General features: G+C 38.6%; 1 protein-coding gene across 1 annotated transcript in view; it reads right to left on the reverse strand.

The window, feature by feature from the left end:
• Positions 1-22271, reverse strand: part of LOC139741128 (suppressor APC domain-containing protein 2-like) — a 42956-nt gene that overhangs the window by 17151 nt on the left and 3534 nt on the right. The window contains exon 2 of the mRNA XM_071651714.1: positions 15518-15657. Coding sequence (XP_071507815.1) covers positions 15518-15657 — 140 coding nt within the window. The remainder of the gene's footprint in view (positions 1-15517; positions 15658-22271) is intronic.

A 22271-nucleotide genomic window follows, 5' to 3' on the forward strand; every position in this document is an offset into this window, starting at 1 on the left:
CCAAAAACATGATTCCCCCCCCCCCCAACTATTGCAGAGCAGCAAGAACTTATGATATGACAACATTATACGGAAAAACATAATTTTGGTTGCTGTCTTTCAAAACACAAAATTTCAAACAATGTCTGATGGTAATCAATACGTTGCATAGAATTTCTGGTACATAACTCGGAGCTGTATCATGTGAGGCATATTATATTAACCAACGAACATATCTTGAAAGTAGATAATCTTATGTTGAACTGCAAGTAAGTGTAAGCAATTGAAATAGAAAAAGCTGCATGTGATGAAAAATGAGTAATTGATAGAAAATTTAAATGAGAACTTACCTGTTTGAAATTTAAATTGTATTTTATGAGGAAGGCGAAGGAAGCGACTACGATGCATAAAGAGTAATTACTCTTTATGCATCGTAGTCTCTTTCAAGACTTTCGAAATAAAATAAATTATTATTATTATTACTATTACTATTATTTATAGTGCGCTTTTCCCACAAGGCCCAAAGCGCTTACAATCAATTCAAAACATGTACGACAGTATGCATAACTGGATAAATGTTACAGCTACGAACTAGTTGCTACTGAAAAGATGTGTTTTCAAGGCTTTTTTGAACACACTGACTGATGGAGACTGTCTAACGGTAAGTGGTAAATTGTTCCAGTGCTTTGAAGCAGACACAGTAAATGTCCTATCACCGGCTAAGGTGCGAGTAACAGAGTATGTGAGACGAAGCGGATCACTAGATGACCTCAAATTTCTAGTAGGTGTATATAAAGTCAAACAGGCGTCTAGATATTTCGGAGCTTGCTCATTAAGGATCATTAATAGATGAGCCCAGTGGCTGTTTATATTGTCATTTACACACATTTGACATATCTGCTATTCTAATAATATCAAAGAAACCCATGTCTGTAGTCTATTTAAGTAGTTATAAACGTATGAACCAATTTCCAAAACTTTAGTGTTCATCTTTGCCGTTCTATACGACAGTGAAAAACTTTATACAGATGCTAGAATCTCACCACATTTAGATTCTCCTTTCTTTTTGGAATTGAAAGATATTGATTTTCTGATATATGTTTAATGAGCATCTAATAAGACTATAAAATCATTGAAGTTACCCATATACGTGGCACACACACATGAAATACTTTGTTGTTGTTGTTGTTATTCAGTTCTATTCTAATGCCAAAGACAGTGAATAGACTGTTCTTATACTGTACCAAAGCAACAAAGTTTCATCATTTGTTCACAATAGACAGATGTACGCATACACAGACAGACAGACAGATACACACAAACACACATCCACACACACACTCTCACACAACGATAATCTTTGCAGGAATTACTTGACAGAAGCAATGAAGGGGAAAAACAAGATGTATATCAGAGGTACTGGTACCAAATGTGCATGCACCTCCATATGCATCAAGGAAGAACTGAAACTTGCTTCAAGCAAAGACATCAGATAAAAACAGAGAGGAAAAAGGAGATAAAATAAAAAATAAAAGGAAAACATCACCACCAAGCCCACCTCGGAGTCCTTTACATGTCTGTCATTGTTCCGTATTGATTGGTACAGTGTATGAATGCTCTCAATTAGCGTCGAGTGAAGACGCTTCCTGTCACTCCACTGCCTGGGGTGAAGATGTGCATTTTGGGTGGTGTGTGCAAGTGTGTGTGTGTGTGTGTGTGTGTGTGTGTGTGTGTGTGTGTGTGTGTGTGTGTGTCTGTCTGTCTGTCTGTCTGTCTGTCTGTCTGTCTGTGCATGTGTACATCTGTCTATTTTGAACAAATGATGAAATTTGTTGCTTTGGTACAGGAAGAGCAGTTTGAATCACTGTCTTTGGCATTAGAATGGAACTGAATAACCAAGGAGCTTCAAGCTCTTTGGAATAACCCACCAAAAAAGTATTCCTTGTGTGTGTGCCACGAACATGAGTCACTTCAATGATAGTAATCTTATCAGATGCTCATTAAAAACATATCTGAAAATCAATATCATTCAATTTTATTCATCTCCCTCACCAAAATGGGAGAGGGGATGACAGTTCAAGCAAAGGTCAAAGTTTAATGAACTTGAACATGAAGAAATTTGTTAGGGGTAGTACAGCTCGTCAGAACCAGGCTTCCTGCAAAAGGGTAGCCATAGCAACTGGCCTTGCACGGACGGGCTCAACGTCCATTCGTTTTGCTCACAATGACAATGTTCTGTGCGAAAAACAGCATGAAAATAATGAGAGTCCCTTTGCAAAAGGCTAGTGGAAGAAGTTCATTGCCCTCTCTAATGCACACATGCCCAGATTACGCTGGTATACCCCTCCCCAAAAAACTTTCGGGGGGGGGGGGAGGAACAGACGGGAATCATCTCCTTGAGCCTCCAGACTTTGAAATTCGAGGGAAAAACCACGCCTCACAGGGTTTTCTCCTAGTCCTGGGAACTAAAATATCTGTATTGTGAGTGCAAAGGGATTTTTATCCCTGTGGGCCAATTTTCGGCTTACAGTGAGGATCAAAGGGGGAAAGCCTGCCATCACGCAACACTGAGCACAAATTGGTAATTATTGAACCAAAGAATACACAGTGGGACTGTGAACTTGGTGAGGAACAATGCAAGCTTTGTGCATATTACAGCAAAACATCAGGCGCACGTGGCATCACACTTGACAATCGACCTTGGAGTCCTCATCTGCATTATCACCACTTCATTTTGTATCTTCATAAAGTATGTTCATTGATTAGCATTTTTTCACCTTTTGTTTTTTTTTTCATTAATTGATATCTTCATTAATGTAGTAAACTTTTCAAGGCAAGTGAGGCAAATACCCAAATAAGTGTTTTGCATATATATGCAGTCTCATACAATCATATTGTCATGCTATAAAAAAGGTAACAAAACAAATACAGCAACAATTACATTCCAAGTATCAAATAGGTAATATGGCAAACATAGATTATTTGAGGGGCATCTCTGAAACCTGAAACCTAACCCTTTTGTTTCTTTAATAGCCAACTTGTACTTCTGTAATACCCGAGTATAGTTTACAATTAACTGCTGTGCAAAATTAATGTCCATATAACGATGATAGCAAATTATGGAATATCAAAAAGAAATCAGCTCTAAGAATTCTTTGATTAAAAAAATTGTTCGATGTTTCTTTGGTCTACAGTAAAATAAGTAAATATATAATTAAATGAATGAAATAAACCTGGCAATTAAATTTCTTGGACCGCAGATCAATGACCGCCTCATTATGCGCAGCACACAGAGCTACAATAGGAGAGGTGGATGCTGAGAGGGCAAGAACACATCTATGACACGAACATTCACAATCATACAGTGTCCCCTCTGTAGCACTTGCCTTGATGGGAAATCTAGTCAATATCAGACATTTTTCAAATAATGATTCGACGAATGGCATATTTTTCTGATAGCAACTCATCAAATAGTGTTATGTACACCTCAGGAATATTCAGAGAAAGAGAGAGAGAGAGAGAGAGAGATGAAAAAAAGACAGAGAAGGGAGAGAGAGGAAAAGAAAACATGAACTTTACTCCTCTTATATTTGCAATGACTAAATACAAACGTACAATCATAATTTGTGAGATCGTTGAAAAATATGTGATGACAGCCAAGAGTTGTTATGACTGTGAAGATTGTCTGCGAGTCAATCGCTGCAAACTTTTCTCTTCATGTAGCCCCGAGATGTGAAAATATCTAATCGTGTCAGTTTTCACATTTATGCAAGTATCACATGTAAAATTGAACAACTATATTAAGGCCCCTACACCTACATTTGTAAAATAAACAGCATACGGTAAAATCAGAAATTTTAGCATGCATGAAATTTGAGATTCGAGAAAGTATAGTGCATGGAAAAGTGACTGCCTACACAATGCATTGAATGCCGGTTGCGATTCACAAAAATTTCACGCCATGAGAAAGGCCGTCTCCTACAATTTGCCAAAGTTTTTGTGCTGCAAATGTTTCTGGATTTTACAGTAGCTTTAATGGTGATGCAATCAGAGCCCTGCTTTTCTGATGGTTATATGACTGTAGGGCTTTTTACACTTGTAAATTTTTGCTTAACCCCGGACCAACGGTGGGGCTAAGGGGGGGCCTTAGCCCCACCGTTGGTACGGGACTATCCTTAGCCCACTTTCTGTTTACACTCGTTTTTGCCAAAGTGGGCTAGCCCCACCGATAGTACGGTACTATCTGGCCCTGCAAAATAGCAGGGGTTAGCACCGCAATTGCGGTGCCAAGCAAGTGAGTGTAAACAGAACGAAAAAATAATCCTGGGCTAAGCGACGGAGACGAAGTCCGACCCTCACTGACCAATCAGAAACGAGGTAATCAAGTGCTGCCGGTGCGTGCGTGTACGTGTACAGTACACAGCGTAATTATGAATATTCATGTGGTTTGGAAAGTCCGGGGCTAAGAAATACGAGTGTAAAAAGGTCAGTTTTCTCCTTAGCCCCGGACAAGAGATAGTACGGGACTAATTGGCGAGTGTAAAAAGCTGAAAAAATTGGTACGGGACTAACGATAGTCCTGGGTCAGAGAAAGTCCGGGGTTAAGAAACACAAGTGTAAAAAGCCCTTGTCAGGAATAATCTTCGCTTGAACAACCATGCCTTCCGCAGTTTGAGTTTGCGGTCCAGTAAGCAGGGAGAAATTTTGGTATGTGTTAAACAGACAAAATACTGTCAAAATCCTGTTCGCACAATTTGTGAAAACAGAAGCTCATTGTGCACACATGTCCTATACAGTCATCCATCCATGCAAAGGGACCAACCAGGTCTGTGAATTAAAAAAAAAGAAGAGATAATGAAAAAGAACTACATGTATTGTCATACACTAGGATACGTCCATGGGAAACTTCTCATGATTCCCACGTACATACAAGGATGAGCATCAAATTTTTTGCCATTTTTCCCCTCCTTGCAAAATAATGAAAGATGAACAATCCCTCCTCCCCCCTCCCCCTCCCCCCCCATATGATAGGCATACATCAATTCAATATTAAAATAGTATTTTTCAATGAGAGCAAGAGAGCAGCAAATACATACTATGTACACTGCTTCTGCAAGCTAAAATTTTACCTAGATCATGTCCATGCTATTAAAAATGTTACCTACACTGGAAATGGGTTAAATTTACAGTTCTATGCAAGAATGGCATTCTCCATCGCAGAACATGTCACTACCTCATACGTCACCAAACGAACTAACTGTACACAGGTATGTTAGCTACAATGTAGATATCCTATTCCAGACATGGTGTCAGTATTGATGATGCATCTTCTATGCATCATACTATTGTAGTCTCATTAATAACTTGGTAAACAGTTTTCAGGGGTAGAGAGGCTGCAGAGGTTATTCAAAATCACCGAACAAATATAAGATTTTGATACAATTTCTATGTATCAACCAACAGCCGAGTTGTGCAGCGATGACATTACAACATGGATCCAATTTGCATGTACTGAAAACAGATAAGATTTTATATTTCCAAAACTGTCTTATTTAGGGCCTATGTCTCTTTTTTTTTTTTTAATGAAACTGTCAGTGATTCTGTCCGTCTGATTTACTCTATAATATATCACAGTTAACTTGGGGAAGCGGTAGAATAGCACTGAAAAGGAGCTTTTCATCAGTCTGAAAAGTACATTTGCCTTCACCTTTTTTTCCTACCAATTATTATTCCCTTAACTGTAAAAAGGCCATTCATGCCTTTTTTGAGAATGATTATTCCCTACATTGGCAAAGGGCCATTCATACTCTTTGGAGCATACCACGACACAGATTTACAGCAAGGAGTCTAAATACGGGGGAAATTGTCACTTGTGCAATAATCTGGCACCAATTGTTAAAAAATGGGAGTAATTTGGATTCTGAAACAGCTGACTGCATTTTCACTATGCATGTCAGTCGTCACACTCGGTGCAGTTTTAGTTTTATTTTTGTGTATAAGGATGACCCACTGTTGAACCTGCCCTGGGGAATCACTGATATACAAATGTTTACTCCCATATTTACCCTTACAAGTTAAACAAATAAAAACAAGTTTTTTAAAAAATTGTTTCTTAAAGGCCAATTTCCATCATCTCACACCATAGTGCTCAATTCTATCTGTAATTCAAAACGAATTTCCAGAAAGTTAGCTAACAATAAGAGGATCATAATTGACTACAAATTAGCAAAAACACATCATTTATGCTGAAAAATTGATTCACTGCCACCAGGAAAAGATTGAATTGATACTGATCTTACCAGTTGAAACTGTCAGCAATGCCTACTGTTGTCACAACAACTATAATATACAGATTTAATCAAATATGGAGTACAGCATCTTACATTTAATCTTCTCCTTCACCTGTGGAAATAATTTCAGTACATGAACTGCCGGAAAGTGAATCATAAAATCAGCCCCAAGGAGAATGATGTCAATTCCAAACATTGCTTTCAAAACATTTTCCAAAACACATTTCATTCTGTACAAATGCATAAATTGCATTTTTTTTATACACACGTTACAATGGGGGTGGAAACGCGGTGTGTGGAGGACATAGTGTTAACATACTTTCCGGCATAGTGTGTCGTGTGTGTAGGCGACAGAAATCGGGTGAAATCTGCAGTTGTGATGTAGTCTAGGACCTTATCGTTGCTTTACAACATTACTCCATCACTATCAATCAGTTGATTACCTGTGTACAGCACATGTACTCAAACAAGCATGCCACTGCAGACAGCAGGTGGCAAGCGACCACTCCCACCATTAACATTATCACCACCTACGAAGGAAATGCACCAGTCCGGCGAGAGCCATCATTGAGAAAAGAGATGGAACGTGGAATATATTTGGTTGTTTCTGCTCCCACACATAACAATTAATCTTACGGCTGCCATGTATCCAAATAATGTCTCACATTCATACATAAATATCTGGATATTAACTTGGATATGACATTTGGTGACAAAGCATACTTTCCTTTAATGCTCTCTGTAATATTGATTCATAATGTGATACCTGTATATCAAACAGAGGTGACATTTAATACATTCATGTTTAAAAAATCCTCAGCAAAAGTATTTCAAAAATCATCAGTAGCTAGTCCTGCAGATTTAAAATATTGTCTTTCAATCTCACACTTAATCACAGTATTTTTCTACCATACTGAATTTTCGATCAAGAAGATCTCTGAGGTATTCTTATTAAAAAGTCTGCACGCCCATTGATTGGTTCACACTGATTCAAATGTCCTTGTGCAGCAAACCAAAGGGCCTGCCGAAATCTCATAATCCCCTGTCTCTCAATGTTTATCAGAGTGGAGAACAATGCCATACCCCTCCAAATGGAAGACAAGTGTATCACAAGGATAGCAAATCCACCCTTTGAAAGGGATGATACGGTTGAAGGGAGAATCTTTAATCGAGGAGAGATGCTCCGACAATGGTTCCAAGGCAGACCGGGGGATGATCGTCACACTCCAGTTACACCAGAAATCGTGGCGTGTGTGAGATGGACAACATTGGTGGGGTGACACAGGATGTGAAACAGTCGAATACTCAATTACTGAGATTTTTGTGGCACAACAAGAAAGATGTTTTACATACTGACATTCTGATGATTACTACCGACGGTACTCCATTCATATTAATCCCATTTGCTCTTCCTCCAAGAATATAAAATCCCTCTTGGAACAGTTCTTCCCTTTTTTCTGTTTTTTTTTTGTTTTTTGTTTTTTGTTTTTTTTTTGTTTTTGTTTTTTTTTTTGGGGGGGGGGAGTTGGGGAGGAGGAAGACAGATGGGAAACTGGGAATGGGGGGGGGGGGGGGTAATATAACCTATTCAGCCTTCTTATGTAAAAGTTGAGGGTTTTTTATATCTTTTTTTGGGGGGGGGATGGGCAATGGGAAAAAAGAAGTCAAATTCCTAAAGGCATGTCATTCAAAACAACATTCTTTTAAAAATGTTTATGTTTTGAGCAAAACCACCTCCAAAAGGAATTTTAGTTCGGTTGTCAGGAATTCTTTCATGAGTGGGGGCGGCAGTAGTCTGTCTTTACCTTCCATCTTTATAGTCTGTGAACTCAGACCTTGTACAACATCTTTTTTTTTTTTTTTTTGGCAGGCCTCTGAGCAGTGAGCATCATCAGCAGTCAGTTGTCATGGCAACATGACAGCTTTGGCATTGACACATGTTTTTCATGCTTGTCAACACTGAAAAATAAGAGCTAAAGTGCCACGTAGCTTCTAGAATCACTAACCAATGGCATTCTAGATATCATAAGAGGGTAAAAATAGCAGTGCAATCTTTATTGTCATGTGTGGGATGAAAATAAGAAACCTAGAGCTGCAGATTTCTTTATAAATCATCGATTTTGATTTCCATTCTTTGTCTTTACAACAACACCTTCCTACACATAGAGTTCCCCATATTACAGTGCAAAACAGGCATCCTGACTGAAGAAAATTTTCCATACGCACATACATGTACCTAAGCATTCAGATATAGTGCAAAGACTGGGTATGACACCGGTCGTCAGGAAAACCACATTCATATTGTATAGACATGCCCGTGTAACAAACATCCTGATTTCTAGTGCATTCATGAAAACCAAAAAAAAAAATATCACTTACAATGTACACACCATTAAAAAGTGCAAACCTCTTCCCAGGCTCATTCAAGAACATGGAGATAGTTGTTTTACCTCAAAAGATAACAACCTTTGCATTGAAGCTATCGCTAAGACTAAGAGGATCTCCAGGCTCGAAATGAAAACTGCACAGAATTCCAGTTTAAAATCAAGACTACAATGTATGTCCCTGGGCACATTCCTCCTTGCATCTGATTGGATGCTCTCTGATGGAGATGATTGTTGAGGTATCCCAAGTTATCCTTTGAAAACATACACATTCCATCATGAGATCAAGCTCTGGTCTAGCTCACAGTGAGAGCGTGGGTGCTGTCCCCATATATATAAAATAGATTTCATAATAAGATAGGATCAAAGCATGTTATATCAGCACTTTTATGTAGACATACCCATGGAATGCAAAAGTGTTCATTCATCATAGAGCAACGATCCCATGACATTTGCTCTACAACTGCTCCCATGACATATCTGCAGGCTAAGTCAAACATAAATTCTACCCACACAAACATAACCCTAACCCTAATCCTAATCCTCAAATCAAACTAAACCTAAAACCCTATCACATTCCTGACCCTAACCCTAAGTCCCTGGAGAAAATAAGACTGGAGCAATGTGTGTCACCTAGAGCAAAATACGTAGAAGTCAAATCACTCTGACTCAGGACTAGTTTATATTGTTGTCCCCGAAAATCGAATGTATAGCTTGAAAATACCAGTAGTCCTATTGCACTTAAAAGCCTGGCTCTTGAATTCAGTTGTAATTGCTTACTTGTCTGACGAAATTTTTAGTGAAATTAATTTCAACAGACACAAAAGACAGCATGTCACTGAAGGCTTGGGCAAAATCTTCCTCTTAGAGAATGGTCATGTATTCATCACAAACTTTAAAGGTCAAGTTTACCTTTGGGAGCAGTCATTTGAAAAATGTTCAAGATATCGCCTTTCATGCATATGTGTACAAATGTAGGTCTGTTGTACCACAAAACACCCTCCCATATAAAAGTTTTGCAATAAAGCCTAAAATATAAGGAGATGTCAGTATTTTACTCCATAAACCGTAGCGGTAGTCCTATACGGTTTAGTCTGGAAACATTTTTATTATAATTATTGTTCACATTTTGTATATTTAACAATACTTGCCATCGATTTTACTGATTCAAATTTTCACAGTGGTTGTTTCTATCCCTAACTCACATTTTAGAACTATTTTAAAGCACTATTGCTGGGTTTTTGTTTCATCTGCAAATGGTAAATTATGACTTCAACTTTGAAACTGGAATACCCCACTACAGAAGAAAAGGGCAAGTTTGGTAACCTGACAGCCAAAATCTCCTTGAGCAATATCATTTTTCCCCAGTCCTCATTATTTTCTCATCAATGCTCATCCCAATATTGGATGTCATAAATATGGCTAGTCTTGTTAATAGGCATCACTTCTTCTTTTTTTTCCCATCAGATGTGTCCTATATTCCACCTCCACCAATGAGTCTTGGTATGAGGTAAAATGAAAGAATTGAAATTTACAATATTGATTTTCAGCTTTGACATTGCTTTTAATAATACCATGAAAGCTGCTAATACATTCAACATTACAAACACACAATATTCCACATTCTGGAAGCTAGACTAGCCTACCCTATTTTCTTCTTTCATTCTTCCTAGGATACCATTTAAGTCGAGTTGCCAATTTTCCATCTGGTAGCACTGATTGAGTCAGCAGGCATCCACTCAAGAGAACCCTCTGAACTCAGCATGACATCCAAGGTTTGTACAGTGGCTATTTAAAGATACCATACCCAAACTCTTGCCTGCAAGCCATGAGAAGCCCCATATACGCCAACTACAATTATGCAAAAATGCCACTACCATTTCAGTAAGAAGAAAAAATTAATGGAAAAACATACTGGAAGGCAAACTTCATTCTTTTTTCTTTTCTTTTTTTTTTTCTTTTTTTTTGGAGAATATGTCAATCAAGATGTATGTACAGAAAAGGTTTGAGAATGAAGTTTTCTTCAAGTGCAACAAAGTGACATGCAATTTGCTGGCTAATTGTACTGTGTGCATGAAATATGGTAATCAGAACTACAAGTCCCATACATCCTTCATTGTGTTGGTATGTTTATGTGCAATAAGTTTCAAGCACGTAAGGTCCACTTCATTTCACTAAAGTTTACTTCAATAAAGTTTCATGGTGTTGCAATTTTCGCGCATTTTGCGAAACCAGAAACTAGCGCGAAAATAAAAGCACACAAATATTTTGCTTGCCATATGTTGCAGTAGTCGATGTCTTGATTCTGCGGAATTAAAAACATGCGAAACCATTCTTGACCGGCCGAGCATGAACAATTAGTCACACGAAAATATCCACTTTTACAGTAAATGATCTTAAAAATATGGAAATTTGTACAATAACCATCAGCTGTTTCTCTTGAAATGAATTCTCATTTATCAATACTGCATTGACAAAGGGACTTTATAGCTTTAGAGAAATAATCGATTGCTCAGTTCCCTTTTAAAATTAGTGAAAAACATACCATATCTGTCATACCACTTCATTTGCAGTCACTATAAAAGATTAACGCATGAATTATTACAAATTGACATTTACAAACTGGAAAGTAACTACTAGTAACACAATCCTAAATAGATCTTATTGTCTTATTGTATGCCCATGCATATATCATTAGCAAAAGATTAATATGAAAGCCGACCATAATTTTTTACAAATATAATGCAAATTGCGGTGTTGTGCTCTTTTGAATTATCACGGGCAGTGTGGTGAGTGTGTACAATGAGCTGGTTTTCAAGATGCACCTGCAGAAGGCAAACAAGATTAAATGCTTAGGGTGACTCTGAACAAGTCTCGCTTCTCATCTCATCTCATTTGGGAAGGAATCACGATACCTTCAGGGGCCCGCTCTTCTTAGTTACCGGGGAAACTCGCCACTTGGAGGTTTACATCCCTTATGGCCTACCTTACACACTGAACTCCTTGTGATTCCTCACGGAGAAATTTTGATTGGTATCTGTGATGAATCTCTGCAACTCCACCTTCAAGAGCAAAAGGTTACAAGGCCCTGAAGTTTTATTCGCATGAACCTTGCACATCACAGAGCTCTGTTCATGCATGCATCACTTTTTATTGCCACAAAATCGAGCATCAGACATAAACTGTTTGTGTTTCTATCCATGGTGTTTCTATGATGTTTCATCAGAAGAGCTTTTAGGACTGGTGTCTCCCAATGACTCTTAACAATCAAGAGATGCATGTGGGGTGAGGGATAACTAATGCTCCAGTTTTCATTGATTACTGTTTCATCACCATTTTAAACAGGAAATAATCAAGAAGAATATTCCGACCAAAGAAAGTGCTCCTTAGTGGCCTTAGCCTATCTGAAGGGATACCTAGGAACATGTTCATATCAGTTTTTCTTGGTTACAAGCATGCACAAAATCCCATTCACACTGGGCTCAGTTCAAGATTGGTCTAGGCTTGGGCCAGGCTTAGCTCCAAATAGGATTGCCTTCCATCTTTCCAGTCTGGGCCAGGCTTGGTTGGGCTTGGCCTGCCTGAGCTTTGGACCCTGGGTTCACCCCTGAGCCAAGACTGAGAAACTGCCTTTTTAACCAGGAACCATGATGTTTCTCCGCTGAAGTGTAAGGAAAGAACTTTTAAGCCAGAAGATGGCAAAACAGTGGAAGTTTTAGCTTCCAATTACACAGCAATCTCCTGAGCTCTTCCAAAGTCTCATCTTTTTACAATCAAGCAGAAACTGGGCCATCAGATTTTTGACCTCTATACTATACAACATTAAGAAAAAGAACTGCTAAATCATATTTTACAAATGCTGTGAACAATTCCACACATTACTCATTAAGTCCGCTAAAAGTTGCAGCAGGCAACTTGAGAGGCAATAAATCAAGCGGTTGTTTACCTCAAGCTGCAGACCACTCCAGGAGAGCCCTGTGAGTCACCGCTCTTGGAGGTAAACCATGGGTAAACACTGCATCCTAGATGCACACCGTCCATACAATTACAAAGAAAAAACCTCAACATTAATGACTTCCTTGTTCTTAACAGGGAAGCAGCCTCTAGTCTTCACTCCTGAAGAAGGAATTGATTGCGGGAATAGCATCTTGGCTCAATTGGCAGGTGCCACATCTGGATGTACTTTTAATGGCGCAGCCTACACTTGCGATCATACATTAGCATCCATGAATAATACTTCATCAATAAAAGAATTTCATCTTGACAGCTTACTTTGCCAGCATAAATAAAGACTTGTGTGCGGTAGGCATTCTGATTCTGTCATAGACAATTGCACTACAAGGTGTATGTAAAAGCAAATTTCTGATCAATTAATACAAAGGTACAGTGTATACAGTGTATTGAATTACAATGCACAATAAGTGATAGATTGTTTTGTTTTTTTCCAGTGCACTAAAATTGTCAAAACTCCTGAGAAAATGTGAACTTGACCTTTTCCAGTGTTTTTCTCATCTTTATCATCAAGAAATCACTTAAGAGCTCCTGACATGCAAATGCAAGGTCCCAAGATTTGATTATCCTTATTTTTTTTCTCATTACTGAATTCCTGACCACACTACAAACTGCATAAAATTTTTCGCTCATATGAGTAACTTCCATCTGTAATTTATGTAAGAAAATGAAAATACTAAGGGGCTTTCTTTATTTCTATTGTAAAGGTTGCCACATGCTCATCTGGTTTTCTTTTTTTTTTCCTGTTTTCTTTTCCTTTTTTTTTGGGGGGGGGGGAGAGGGGGGCAATGATGATGGTAAAGGCAATTAATTCCAGTTGTAGCCTTACGCCAAGCAATTAGACTGACCGCTCTATCAACAGGGTCATCTTATCACGATTGTTACACACTTTGTACCCCAATTAAGAACTCTTAATGGTGACTCATCCCCTCTCTGTTGACATTGTTGGCTACCAATAAAGTTGTATTTGGCAGCAGATAATGAGTTTGGTGCGTAGCCAAGTGTTATTACGCATGTAAACACACCCAGATCCCATTCAACCTCTCACATATTACGTAACATATGAATGACTTGGTAAAGGGGTTTTACGCTCATCCTCATTATCCACAAGAATTCATTAAACACAGACAAAAAAAGACAAGTTCATTGTAAACATTATTGAGCCCAAGCTAAAGTAACTACAATGTCTTAATCCTCTGTGTAACAGAGCTAATGTTTGTTTTGTTGTATTGCATCTTTCCCAAAATTTTGGTAATTATGCAAATATTTTCATTATTCATTTAATCTCACATTTAAAAAAAAATAATAATCCAAAAGTATAATTTCTTTTCCTATATGAAAATGATAGTTTCCCTCCTAATCTTTTTTTTTTAAATGCTTGTCTTTAAGACATACATATGTACCAGGGTAGTATAAATTTGGAAGAAGATAACTCGTCAAGGACATCTTTTGAGATGATTTTGTGAAACAAAGAAACCCTGATTTGCAAAGCATTAATATGTTTGCCATATGCTAATCAGCACCAGACAAATAATTAAAAAAAAAAAAACTGCAGAAATGCATGAATAGGCCTAACTACATTGTACAATCATTGTTAGAAGGCAGCAGTAAATGGTAATCAATGTTATGACATACAGTACCAAGGGTACACATTCATCCTAACAATGTCTATAACTATGGATAATTGAGACTGGGTGAGTAGATCTGTATTCCACATGAGAGCACATCTGCCCCTTTAAGGCTAACTAATGATTAACAGGTGTTTTTATCTCACCCCCCCCCCCCCCCCCCCTTCTCCCCTTGCTGAGTCATCCTCGGAATCTCCTACTGATAAACCCTGGGCTAGTGGAGGAAGGGTTAAGTTGAAATGACCATGCTGACCTGACCTGACCTTTCAACAGAAATGGGGTCACTGGGGGATGACAGAAGCGCATGGACATTAAACAGTCCAAACACAGTTGCTCAAGAACTTGGAAGTCTATCCCAAACCACAGGTCACCAGAAAAGGACCAGGCTCACAGAAATATGCAAAGTTTTCCATACAACACTTACTCATAAATCAAGCAAATCTAAGAACACTGCAATACTTCCTGGAATTTTCTGAAAAGTGAAATGAGTGGAAAGAAATTGAATTTGGTGGTCTTGCTGGACAGGTAGTTTACATACAGGTGATAACTACTGTATACGCCATATATTTAGCAAGTCTAAATTTTCGCGAATTGGAACTTCGTGACGATTTCGCAAGTGGCTAAATTCGCGTACGTGGAGTCCTGTATACCAAATGGAGAAATCATGTATACGTGTACTTCACACTCATAGCTTGATCAGAGTCAATATTTTCATGTGTCTTTAATTTTGCGAATAGTACCAGACTCGCGAAATTTGCGAAAATAAAAACCTTGCGAAATATTCGGCTTATACAGTATTTAAGAAGTGGCTAAACTTTGATAACATGCACAAGAGAGATCAAGTGCTATGCACATTATCCACACAACTCTTGGGGAAGCAGTGGTCTAAAAGAGTAAGTGAGTTTAAAAGTTTCTGTTTTGTCACTGATAATGTCTGCAGGTTTTGCTGCACGCTGAAGAGGACACTCGCCAATGACAGAAAGAACTATGTATCAAATAGCACACTTGGGGACAAAAACAAAACAAAAACAAAAGAAAATCCTTAAAAACCAAGATCTTGCTGCCGACAGACAACACACTAAATTAGTTTTCAATGTGGGGAAAACGAGAGTTTGCACCATTTGGCAATGTATGCAGTCTTCAGCATGAATTACACCAATTGGCACTGCTCCAGGCGGAGCAATGTTCTAACCTATGAACTCATTTGCATAGATGCAGTCCTCACCATGTTGTAGTCGATGCCATTGGAGAGGGTGTGCCTCCTTGGCTCATCCTTCTTTCTCCTCCCCCCTCTGCTGGCGCCCTCGCTCGCCCGTCTTGGTGGCCGCTCATAGTTGGAGTCGATGGGCTGCTTCAGTCTGTCACCTGTTGGAATAGGAAGAAAGACATAATATGTTCATGAATGATGAAGAATCCATGAATCTCGAGAAATTACTTCATTTTTATACATATACCATACATTTCAAAACCATAAATCAGGATTGCATCCGTTAGTTGTTGCTATGTCAGGCAATGCAGACACATGGTTTTTTAGTTACTCTGTCCACAAAATTCATTACAGATGTACGGACGGAAGGACGGACAACCCGAAAACATAATGCCTCTGGCACTACTTCGTGGCGGAGGCATAAAAATGGTCTATTGCTGTGCAGACCCTATTCCTTGACAAGGCTTTAGAGGTTTCCCTTGAAAAGTAAAGTGTGAATACAAAATTTCCAAATGAGAGGGGCTTACTTCAAAAACAAATATTTCAACACCAGTGTGGGGTGTATGAATCATTCAGAGCAAAGAAATTGACAACTGATTGTCCAGCTGACTGGTAAAAGTTGGGGATAATTGTGTGGTATTTTGATAGATGTTGGCCTCGTCTGCGGTAAATAGCTATTTTTCCTATTTCTGGCACTGCTTCAAAGAATATCAGAGGCTAATTGAGTTCAGATTTGAAAGTGTATCACCATTCCATGGCTGGATATTGAATCTGCAACCACTTGTTACAATCAGAGATGATGATGTGGTCTAGATCAGTTGTGAAGACACACTGGATGGATTCATTCATGAAGGTGCACACACACACACACAAACACACCCTCACAAATATGTGCCAAACTGGTTTAAAAGCACTGACAATCTTTAAAAGAAATCAATCACTGAATGATATGACCCTGAACTGAGTAACTGGCAGTTTCTATCTCTAATTGTTCAACACAGGACAAAGCTCTTTTTGAGTCACCATACGGAATGCTAAATTCTGAAAATGAAAAATGATCATTTCTGAAAGATAATTTCTATTCTACACAGTTGTACGAGAGTTAAACTATATAGAGAAATCCTACTAAGAATTCGGAGAAGAAGCATCCACAGTTAGGATCTACAAACTGTGCTTATATTAAGTTCAGGCTGGATGAATGATTTGTGAAATAGTTGCAACTTACGGGTCAAGTACTATTATCTGACCAAACTCACATTCTACTCTTTTTTTTTTACGTGGCTCCTTGATGGAGTGGGTATTCACATGCGTTCTGGAGTGGAGTATTCACAGGCGATGTAACGGTCACACTCACACATCTATCACAATGCAGAGAGCTTGGGAGAGGGGCATCTCTTTACAATAAAATCTGGGATAATTGAGGCCAGTTCCACACCAGAAGGTGGTAATGGCACCGCTGCAGAAGTGAATGCTAATATTTGGACATTACACAGTCCTGTCCAGGCCAAACATGACCCCAGGAAACGCAGGGTATTTGATGGAAGTTCAAGAAAGTCTGCTTTTTCCATACACATAAAGCCAGTTATTTCTATTACTATTCATTCCTTTATTGTCACTAGTGGTGGTGTTCTCAGCGATTGGTGGGGGGGGGGGGGGGGGAGGGTTTGAGGTAGGAGTCTTCATTAAGGCCAACTATAGGTTTGAGAAAGCTGAAGAGTTCCACTGGCCATGTAACAATCAGAATACAGTTTCAAGACTGAATGAGGTCAGTGGATACACTCCTTAAATTGATTGAATCATGGCCCCCAAAATCATTGAAGATCCAAAGAAACTAGAAATGATTCTTCCCCCCCCCCCCAAAAAAAAAAAAATGTATATAAATGAATAAGTAAAATCACCTTGGGATGAGTGAAATCTGAATTATAAGATCACAACTAAATATGTCACTTTGTATTCATCCTCGCTATTTCGTGTTAAAAAATAAAGGTACTGTTTACCATTGGGAGCAGTGATTTTAAAAATGTTTGAGTTATCACTTTATGTGTAGGTCAGTTGTATCACAAAACATCCTACCATATAAAAAAAGAATCTGCAATAAAGCCTTAAATATAAAGAGATATCACTATTTTTCTCAATAAGCCATAACTGCAGACGGTTTATTCTAGAAACAACTTTAATATAGCTATTATTTACATTAAGAATGCTAAACATTGATTACACTGATAAATATTTTTACATCAAATTGGCTGTTTCTATCCCTAACTCACATTTTAGAATTTTGAAGCACTAAAGTTGTGTTTCTGTTTCATCCACAAATGGTAAATAATACCTCTAATTTCACACAAGTTCTGCACAACCCTATGCTCGTTTGCAGTCTGGTCTCATTCCCAGACAAACTCTAAAATTGTAGACAAGAAAAGATGAGATTTTAGTTGCGAAAGATGCTTCTTCCAAGATCTAAATGGCTTTTTGCTTTTTGCAGGCCGCATGGACATACAGCAGCAGAATTGCCTCTAAATTTCATGTTGGTGAATAAAAAAGGTCTCAAAGTGTCTTGAAAACAGGCTAGTTACAAAACCATGTGAATGGGTAAGGATTACACACACTCAACATTACTTTGTCTGTCTAACAAGTATCTGGGTGGTCTTTTTCATGAGCTGAATGTTATATAATAGAAGCATTGACATGGCATCCACTTTCCTTTGTCTGTGACCTGACCTGAACATGGCAACTCTTATCCTACTGTCTAGTCAGTTTAGTCTGGCTTCAAGGCTGAAGGCTTTTTTTTTTTTTTTGTTCTCTCTCTCTCTCTTTTTATAGCATCGTTGTACACTTGGATGAATTCCACCTGATTAGACATTCACTTCCATGTGGAAAAATCTATTATGTACCCTGCCTCGTGAATTAATTGCCATCAAGCACTAGCACGGGATACTCGTATGAATGGAAATGTGGTGCATAAACCCCCACCCCCCATCACCACCACCCAGCCCTAGTACTCAAGTTATTCTGATGATAATCTTTTAATCTTTTATGGAAAGTCAAATTTTGGTCCTTTCTTGTTGAAAGAAAAATAGATGAGAATCTGCCTGGAAATGACAGCTTTGTACATGGATAACACAAAAGACTCAGGCCTCAAAAATGGTTTGTTCCCATAGGATGCCATAGTTGCTCATTTACTGACTTTTAACCTGTCATTTCTTTCTTTTTCGTCATCAAAATTCACTTCGAATCTACTGATTTCAAATTTGCCAAAATTTCTTGTGACACAATTACCCCTTGTTCTTTGCTAGATACTTGTCTCCTACCATTTGACCCATATCTTTCAATCATCAAATATCAGAACCCATGAGACTTTGTAATTGTTGTTTCCTCAGGAAAGGACGAAAGTAAGCTTTGCGTTCGAAGAAGTTTGGTAGAAGAAAGTTTGTCGGAATGAAAAAAAAATCTTTCCTTTTCAAATGTTAAAAAAAAAAATGTAGCCATTAATAATATATGCATTCCTCCTTTCTGTCACACTCTTCTATCTGTGTGTTCCCAGGGTATAGAGACACATTTGTACACCAGATCCAGTGCAAGTGAAAACGGTGCTCACTCTCTACCCTTAATCTGCATTGGTACAAGTGTTTGCTTTCAGATTGGTCTTCAATTGTGAAGACTGGGGGGGGGGGGGGGGGGAAGGTTAGCACAGGAGAAAAGGATAATGAAATGCTGTCTGGGTTTGCAGTGCCTGCAATATTTAACAAAACCCACCATCTGATTTCCATGAGAATGGGGCGACGCTTTGGCGGCCATTCAGGGGAAGGAGCACTGCCCGCCTTCGTCAACAAAGTTCTGGCAAACTGACACCTTTTCTTTCAGTCTCCAGCTCCTTACACAGGCTACGTCTGTCACTCGTCTTTGGTCAGATTTTCACTCTCACTTTTACAAAGGTGAAAAGTAATACAATGTTACACGGCAACACTGCCATTTAAAACAATTTTCATTCTTCTTAATTCATTTCATGTGTGTTTATGCATGGATGTTTTTATTCATTTTTCATGTTAAATTTCATAGATTTCCTCCTAGAATGGCTCATAAAAATGTGCTATGCAAACAATCATATCATGACTGTTCTTACTGTGATATACAGTGTACATTGTGCCCAGCACCATAGATTTATATCGAAGGTGACTAAGTATTTGGCTTTCATGGCTTTCACGGCGAGCTACTTGTAGATGGCAAATGAAAGATAGCAACAAAAACTAAAATAGCCAATGAAAAAAAATAATAAACCAAACACACATGGCTTCAGCCGCACAAGGATGAAAAAACTCTTCCATTTTGACCTTGGATCCATGCATAATATGATGTCCCTGACTATAGAACGTGTGCTGTGCCCAACTTCCGATTTGCTGGTATGAAAAACGACACCTGATATTAGTTGAGCTCCGCAAGGGTGCTCTGCAAAGCAGCTCCACAGTACAACTGAATTCAGTGCAAATCTTGGTTCATTTTAACACACGATAGGAACAAATACACAATGCACGTGTCAGCTTGCATTAGAAAACAATGATTTTTATGACAATTTTCCATGAAAGCTGCCAGTTTCTTGCATCATCTGTATGGACAAAAAAAAACCACATATCAATAAACAGTCTGCATGCTGACAGAATTGTTAAATCTGTTGCACATGCAGTCTAAAACTGCTATCTGATAAAATATTCAATACACACAGTAGTTACAACAACAAAAAAACAAAAAAACTTTTTGGGCACACTTCACAAAATCACTACATCCAATCCAAGCCATATATCATGCTTTATTCTCGAATGTCTGGATGCCCATTGTTCTCCCATAATACGGCGCAATGCATCGAACATGTCAGTACAAGTCACACATGAAGAGCTTCGGATACAAATGCAGGCTTTGCCCCCTTGTTTCTATGAAACAGAAATGGTAGAATGGGATGACAAGGCTAAGACCCACACATCTGACTGATCCGTAGCAGAGATATCATCATGCCTTTGCACTCAATCAAGAGAAAAACGGAACAACAGAATGTCTTCCTTTCTTTCATTTTGAAAGGATTTGACGCTGCATTTTCTCCTCATAACTACCAAGCCCCGTAAAATTCATTTGTGTTTCGGCTCGTGGAAACCTTACAGCTGCAAGTAGCTTCCATCCACCGATGAGATCTTCTATTATTTTGAGCAGGGCGTACACATATGGACTTGTGCCATGGTGCATGACGGGAGGCATTGGGCCAGATTGTTTGAAGACACACACTGTCAAATGAACTTACAACTCATTAAAGGCCTTTGAACACCTTGAAGGCAGTTTGTAAGCGCGTTAAGAGCTCGGCGCTTATTGATTATCGGAAGGCTTAGTGGGCACCATTGTTGTCCATTGGACCAAGTGGACTACTGACATCTTTCTGATGCATCAAACAAACTCCCTACACAACTACGGCTACGCAGTCTGCCATTTTAAATGGCAAGAGAAAGGCAATGAATGTCCAACAATATTTTCTATCATCTTGAAGATGGGACCGTAAAATTTATTTAACAATCGATATCAGGATGCATCGGTGAACCTCTGAACATTTTCCAAACCTCTGACTCTTGTCTGCTTGGTTAGTTAAGCATGGCAGCTTTATGCTATAGTTTGTTTACATTTTAGTTACCGTACTGTACCTGCAGTGTGAACACTGATCAAAATATTGTACTCAACGGTTCATTAAGAAATTGCAAGATTCTTTTTTTCTTTTTTAAAATCACAACTTACTCTAGCAAGGCTACAATCAAGGTACAATACCAAACACAGAGTATATAGACAGGGCTATACATACATGCATATATACACTGTACTTATAGTATACTGTATTTAATGTCAAGAGTTACTGCACACACTTAGTCTAATACAGCAAGTGTTACCCCTTGAATGCTGTTCAGACAAAAAGCAACCATTTGCTTGCAAGTGATGATTTTATATTCAGACACATATGTTTATAAACCTGATTAAAGTGTGACTGGTCATCTTTAATACCAGGTAGTGAATCCTTTCGATGCACTATTCATTGATTGATAACATCTTGTATCGCCACATAGCACTCGCTGACCACAGAGCTAAACACCTTTGGCAGCAACATGCTGACGATAATTTTTCATCAACTGATAACAGTTCAGAATTATCAAAAGAATTTTTGTACAAACACACAGAAAGCTAGGAACAAAGCTTGATTCACATTTAAATGGTATTACCAGGAGGAGGTGGAAGGGTTGAGTTTCTTCCACCTCCTTGGTATGACAATCAAGTGTACCTTAGATCAGTTATAACTGCAAACGAAAAATCATGTCTAATGCTTTAACCATACAACATGCTCAAAGCAATCCCTAACCTTTCTTCATCATATTTTATCATGAAATATTCGGCTACAAACAACCTAAAAAAAGACATATCTTTCAACCAACTGCCACCCACAAAGCAACCCAATACATGTCACAGACAACATGTCTTATTATGTGGCTGCAATCCAATCTCCATGCCAATTTGTGTCCAATCTGAACATGAATCCAAAGGGAGGGCACGCGAGAATGGAAAACGGGATGGCTGATGCCAGCAAACCCAGAGGTCAATGAAAAGCCCCAGTTTCCTCCATTTCTCTTCTGTTGGCAGCCTTCAGCGTTGCTTTGTGCAAATGAAAGGGGAAAAGGGGGGGGGGGGGGGGGGGGCTGGCATTTAGAACAGGGCCCAGGGTGGGGTCCATGAAAGTCTAGCAAAATGCGTGTGG

Source organism: Diadema antillarum, unplaced genomic scaffold, assembly GCF_040938485.1.
Source record: "Diadema antillarum isolate AM-2024a unplaced genomic scaffold, OU_Dant_1.0 seq00000906_RagTag, whole genome shotgun sequence".
NCBI classification, from domain to species: Eukaryota; Metazoa; Echinodermata; class Echinoidea; order Diadematoida; family Diadematidae; genus Diadema; species Diadema antillarum.